This window comes from Arachis ipaensis, chromosome B2 (assembly GCF_059453495.1).
Source record: "Arachis ipaensis isolate K30076 ecotype BB chromosome B2, ASM5945349v1, whole genome shotgun sequence".
Classification (NCBI taxonomy): Eukaryota; Viridiplantae; Streptophyta; class Magnoliopsida; order Fabales; family Fabaceae; genus Arachis; species Arachis ipaensis.
Window position 1 is genome coordinate 863,800 of NC_142437.1, and position 6,670 is coordinate 870,469.

General features: G+C 34.9%; 1 protein-coding gene across 4 annotated transcripts; it reads right to left on the minus strand.

Annotated features, from left to right (window-relative positions):
- Window positions 1-689: 689 nt before the first annotated feature.
- Window positions 690-6,318, minus strand: LOC107623167 (uncharacterized). 4 transcript variants are annotated; one of them, XM_088505342.1, is made up of 11 exons: window positions 5,792-6,318; window positions 5,664-5,726; window positions 5,381-5,470; window positions 4,794-4,922; window positions 4,402-4,483; window positions 3,977-4,156; window positions 3,157-3,277; window positions 2,831-3,052; window positions 2,638-2,722; window positions 2,427-2,536; window positions 690-984 (listed from the first exon to the last, which is right to left on the minus strand). In XM_088505342.1, exons 5-8 carry the CDS (start codon window positions 4,424-4,426, stop codon window positions 2,929-2,931), a joined length of 450 nt encoding a protein of 149 aa, XP_088361468.1. In that variant the 5' UTR covers window positions 4,427-4,483; window positions 4,794-4,922; window positions 5,381-5,470; window positions 5,664-5,726; window positions 5,792-6,318; the 3' UTR covers window positions 690-984; window positions 2,427-2,536; window positions 2,638-2,722; window positions 2,831-2,928. The 4 variants fall into 4 exon arrangements, with proteins under 4 accessions (XP_088361468.1, XP_088361467.1, XP_088361466.1 ...); XM_088505341.1 differs by having other exon boundaries at window positions 5,381-5,526; XM_088505340.1 differs by lacking the exon at window positions 4,402-4,483 and having other exon boundaries at window positions 5,381-5,526.
- Between the last annotated feature and the right edge of the window lie 352 nt (window positions 6,319-6,670).

Here is a 6,670-nt window from a genome sequence, read left to right on the forward strand (position 1 = left end):
ACTAAAATATAATTTTTTAAATTGTTAGATGTATTTCTCAACAAAAATGTTTAATGTCTAGAACAAATTTGAAAGTGAAATTAAAGGGGAGGCAGAGGTCTCCAAGTAGAAGGCAATAAGGGTGGTTTCACGGTAAAAACACTCATTCAGGTATACTTGAAAAGTGTAGCCAAAAGGGAAAAAAAATGATGTCTTAGGCTACGGCTACACTTTTTGGGGTGATTCCTACGTTGCCTATTCTCAAAGGCTACGCTTTTCTGCACCAAGGACTACGCTTTTGGCGTTTGAGAATAGGCTACGTTTTTCAAGTGATGCTATCCAAGATCAAAGGCTACGCTTTTCAGCTTTCATTTTTCTAGAATAGGCTACGCTTTTCAACGCTACTGCATCACTCATAAAGCGTAGCCACATTGTATACCATAGCTACTTTTTATAAACGTAGCCTTAGGTCCCTCTTTTTTTTTTTGTATACTATAGCTACTGTAAATAAGTGTAGCCTTAGGTCTTGTTTTTTTTTTGCATACTATAACTACTGTATATAAGTGTAGCCTTAGATCTTGTATATATATAATTATCTAATAATTATTAATACAACATAATAGTATAATAGTTAATATGATTACATGTATAATAATTCTGCATTTTTATTTAAATGAGTTGAATATTACAAAATAAAAATAAATATATAATTTCTCTAAATAACAAATTATCTATAAACAATATATATTTACAATGATCATTTTGAATATTCATACATCTCACACTAAATTAAGCATAGCTTTATCAAAATAAGCATGAAATCACTTAGAATTTACTACTAATACTCTACGAAAAACTAAATTAAAATATTATATCCTACATAAATATCTTCTAATAAAAATTATTAGTCAACCATACATATATTCATTCCGAACACTACTCCATCTTAGTCAATAAACCACAATCATAAACAGATTAATCTTCATTATCATCCTCAATATTATCCTGCATAATTATATAGAAAAATAATTAAAAAAACATTTATAATGACATTTGCAATTATAAAAAAAAATTAAAATAATTATTTAACAAGGCAAAAATTCAGATATAAAATATAAATTAATTGTTCAGATATACTTAATTACTTTTCAACATTGAGACTTTCATGGGGTGTTTCGCCTTTAATTTCCCTAAGGACAAATGTAGATACGAGCTTTCCACTAAACACACCTAGAATATATGCTTATCTTCTACCCTTAATTGGCTTAGAAATAAGCCAAATTCAAAATGTTAAAGTCATTCCTAACTTTTTATTATTAGTGCTCAATCCACATGATAGATCATGAGAAAGTAAAATAAATAAATTACTAGTGTTGGTTCTTTTTCATTGAAAAAAACGGGTGGTGTGACTTGCTTCCCTCAGAGACAATGGCCAACACGAGTTACTTACTGTGACAGTGTACTTGCTTCCCTCGGAAGAAGTTTTATTTGTGCTCGCATCTGGTTCTCTTTCTTGCTTGGATCGACTTTGCAGCAAAAGCATATGAACAAAGGAATTGAATGTTGCAATCAACATATCTTACCAACAACAAAAAATAATGATAACTGATAAGCATTCGAAAATAGTGTGCACTATGTCTCATGAAAAGTTAAAAATCAGATTAGATAGAATTGGGCTTAGCTCAATTGTAGTTGTTCCCATTTAAAGATAATCGAAATCAGCACAATATTTTCATAACAATAATGCACATGATTGACAATTGATAAATTTAAGTTCATCTGTTCCTAGAGAAATATAACCTCTAGAATTATAAACATAACAATATCAATAATATTAAGTTATTCTTCTTCCTATCTAATTTACAACAGAACAGAGCATGCACAACACTTTATTCAACTGAACTATACATCTGGCATTGCAGCAGCAACAATTGATGCAACTCATGGTAAAACAAATATATTAAATAAATAAATGCAACTCATGCTTCATAGATAAATCTTTTGTTTGCTTTGCTTTTGTATGGGGGAACCCTTATCCCCAATTTGTATTATCCTACTCTCTTCCTAATGAAATTCTTATTTTTTCAAAAATAAATAAATAAATATATCAAGGATAAGGTGAACAGAAAAGAATGTCAAGTTTATGACAAAGCAGTTTAAAATAAACCACTTGATGCATTTTCAAAGAGAAAAAAAATGCCAATATAAACCAGGATGCCTCTCTCATCAGTAACTGTCCTCTTTACATTACTGCATCATGATTGTTTGAACTTTTAACGAAGTTCCCATTTCGGACATGCAAATGGACTGGCCATCCTACTTTGGAGTATATTTCTATATTTCACTCTCCATATAAATGTTTCTTTATTCTCTTCTCTTCAATTTAAAATAGGAAATAATATCAAAGTTCTAAAACAGGAAAGGAGGAGGAGGGTTGGGTTTAAAACCTTAGGTATCGCTGGTAACTCTGAGACTCTGCAGTTTCAAATACATAAAGATATGACCCCGAAAGCACCAGAAAACATGTTTGCCACGTAGCAATTGAATTCCCAATTCCCTGTAAGATGAGGGCTATTTAGGTTTCTGATTTAACCAAAAAAGTTATTACCTCAAATATAATCGCTAACGGAAACATTTTTAAAAGGTTTGCAGAAGTACCTTCGAAACTAGAATTCTACCATCAAAGATTTGGCACTTTAATGGATATACATGTCGATGGGTAACTTGGATGAGGCACTTTAATCTTCAGAAAACCAGAGGCACAAACAAGATAAGAACAAATTATGCTCAACAAAAATGCGATGCAGATCATTACTGTAGTACAGTTTTGATAAGTACACGACAGACAAACCTGATTAACAAGTACTGCCATTCCACACCTATCAATGACAGAATACACATTATCAGCTTCTTTGGCCCGTGGTGAGCTTATTATTTGACTATCATGAGTTAGTTTAACCAAACTGCAACTCCCAAAATCAGAGCCACAGTCCGTAAAAAAGGCAGCAAAATCACGTCCTGATATGTAAAATCGAGAATAAAGATTATGCCTCTGCTCATCAGACTGGCTTTCCTGTAAAAACACCAAATCATACAAGAGAAGGCCAAACAACGTTGTCAATAAAAAGGCCAAACAACAAAAGTGCAACTCAATTCCCCACAGCTCAAGCAGCATACCGCAGTGTGTAGTGTAAAATGACCAAAGTCCAAAAGAAAATGACTATCACATCTGGCTGAACCACGAGATCTGAGAGGAATTCTAACTTTTGGAGCATCAAGATCAACATCGAATGCAAATCTGAAAGATCAACAAGAAACAGGAATCTGTAAATGAGCCTTCTATGCCTTTCTAAGTTAACCAAAAAATTTAATAAGATATTCGAAGTTTGTTCATCTGTTTAAAACCGGTGGAAAATTTCCCCTTGGGGCACAATAACTGCATTAAACTACACATCTCATGAAATGTGGTTCAAGAAGATCCCTACCTTGGAAATTCTTGTTAGAGGCAATAAAGAATTGGATCGGGACACAGGAGAATATGTCTCTAATACTCCGTGCAATTTTCATATTATGTTTGGGAATAACATACGTACAGAAATTATTGTGCATCTTATCTTTTATCCTAGCTTCATGTTATTTTCTTCTTATTTATGGCTACTCTAATCCAGTACCCAATATATTCAAAGTAACAAAAAGATTAAAGACAGAAAATAAAACATAAATAATAAGAAAATAAAGATAAAAACAAAGAGAGATAACCTGCTTTTCTCCTCTAAAACCATCTGAAATTGCTCCTGTGCTCTACGGAGTCGCTTTCTCAATCTTAAAATTCAGTTTTAAAATCATTACAATTAACCAAAAATTCAGTTTTAACATCATTTTTTAACCAAAAAGGTACCAAAAATTTTCAATCAATCCTACTTGAAAGACACAAGATTCTGCAAAACTACTATTTTTCAAACACAACATAATGATCAGAGAAATTAAAGCTGTATACTTATATTTTTCAGCAAGAGCTTGTTACAGCTTCCACCACCGCCTCCGCCATTGTACCTACCACCGCAGCTGTAGCAAGCACCATCACCACCGCCTCCTCCTCCTCTGTATCCACCACCACGCGCAATAACCACGACCACCACTGCCATAGCTCTTGAATGGCTCTCACAAAAAGCTTTCCCTACAAAAATTTAAATTCAAAATAAGCATGATTACAAGAAAGGCATCAAGCTGATATCCATTTACATAGAATCAGCTTCATAATCCACAATGCATTACAATTTCTAAGAGTTGCATCAAAACCGAAGTTCATATTCTGTCTACAAAAGCACCGCAAACAGAAGTCTTTTATGGAAAATAGCACAACTCAAATTTTATTATTTTTCTTACAACAATTATATTAAATCAAACGTAGTAGAAACATACCAGCCAAGAAGAAACACCAGGCCATTCAGGATACAAATGAATACAAAAGTGCTTTTCCATCCAGGATTGGTGTAAATAGAAACTGCAAAATGAATATGAATTTTAATAACAAAAAGATGAAGTACCAAACCATGTTTTTAATTAATGCATGAAAATCAGTTCAATAGTTCATAGCCCCAGAAGTAAAGATAAGATATCCACATGTTTTCTTTTTCTCTAAATTTGCTTCTTCAAAATTCAAAATGTAGACATTGCTTTTACACACATCAACCTTGATACGAAGACTATTAATCACAATCCCAACAGTTCCGATCAATGGCTTTGCAAGCTTAGCAAACATCAAAATACTCATTTCATTTGTGTCCCAATCTAAACCCAGTTTTAGGACTCGCTGTGAAATACCAAGAAAATGCTCATTTCATTTGTGTCTGAATCAAAACCTGCCGAATTGCATACTAGGCAGAGCCCCAATAAGATGATGGCGATGTGGATTTTAGCCATTTCGTGCAACCACCTGAATACTGCAACAAGTTCAAGAGGATTTCAATTAATTCCAAGTACATAAAAAAATATGTCAATCGTGTGCATATGCCTCAGATTCAACACATTGAATCTCAAACAAGAACAAACCCCTCTCAATGTATAAAAGAATGCACAGCTTCTAGGACTAGTAGAGATGGATCACTTAAAAGATGGTGCAAAAGAAAACTAAAATGGAACATAATGTTGATTACTCATTGAAGCTGGCAAAGTGCAGTTGGAAACTTGAGCAATTCATTCACTTAGAACCATCAAGATTTAGGATAAAAATTCATTCATGTGATTTCACAGGAACAACTTTAGCTCAAACCATGTGGAAAAATAATTCATGATATAGGGATATCATGAATTAAAACCTAATCATGTCAAATATTCTTAATAAAATATCTAAAACTACTATTTTTCAGGTTATAATATTGAAATGTGAAGGAAGTAAAACCTGATCAATGATAGTTGACCAACGCATCCCTTGAAGACCCATACTAGGAGGGCATGAACCCAATGAAAACTCCTGCAGCTCGACACTTTCCTACAGAATGATTTCCCTAGTTTAGCACGCACGTATGAAATTTCCAGCACCTATTGCTTCCGTTTATGCCAAACACAGAAAGAAATCATAACAAATTGAGAATCAGAAGGCGAAACCCCCAAAATTAGAAAACCTAAAATTAGAACCCAAAACCCCCAAAAATTCACAGAACCAATTGAAAATTGATACATACCTTCTGTATCTCAATTAGCCATTATAGTTCATCATCACTATCAAAATCATACACACCTTCGAACTACAAAGTGAGAGCGAGTTAGAGAATGAGCAAGAAAGAGAGGATACCGAATAGAGAATGCTTACCTGGTGACAGAGGATACGACGATGGTGTTGAGCAGTGACAGTGAAGAGATGAGCGGCGACGCAACGGCTTGGAGACGGTGCAGCAGCTCAGCGGCGAGCTCCAATCGACGGCAGCGCCGCGACAGAGCACGAAGGCGGCGATACATCCCTCCTTCCTCCCTTCGAGCTCCTCGGCGGGGGCAAGAAGCCCGACGGTGGCAGAACGGCGACTTAAACAAGCCCTAGCAGTGGTGGTGGAGCTTCAGCGGCGACGGAGCACATCCTTTTTCTCTCCTCCATCGCGTTTCCTCTCATCCTCGAGCTCTCTATCTCATTGGCGCTCGACGACGACGGTGACGGTGGCGGAGCCCTAGACGGCGTCGTCCTCTCTTTCCTTCCTTCCCTTCTCCTCTCTGATTTCTTCTCTCTTTTGTGTTTGTGTATGTTGAGTGAGGATGAGAGTGTGTGCTGCACTGCTGCGTGAGTGAGGGGGAGGGCCAACAAATTTTTTTACTAAGTGTTTATTGAGGATTCTCATATCAGGAGACATTTTAAAAGCGCACCCGAAATAGAATAAATAAGCTACTTTTTAAAAGCGTTCCCTTTGATGAAAAAAGTGTATTTATAGATATTTAGATAAGGCTACGTTTTATAAGTGATTTCTAAAATACCTAAGGCTACACTTTTTAAATGATGCCACAATTGTGTATCCTTTTCTCATATAAAAAGGCAACACGAAGAAAAGCGTAGCCTATTCTATGAATAGGCTACGCTTTTCAAATGTAGCTTAAAAAAAGTGTGGCTGAATGGGTATTTTTCTTGTAATATATCTAAAAAGATCGGATTAATAATGTTCTAATTATAATGGTGATCCCACAGTATTTAAAAAAGGTCTTACCA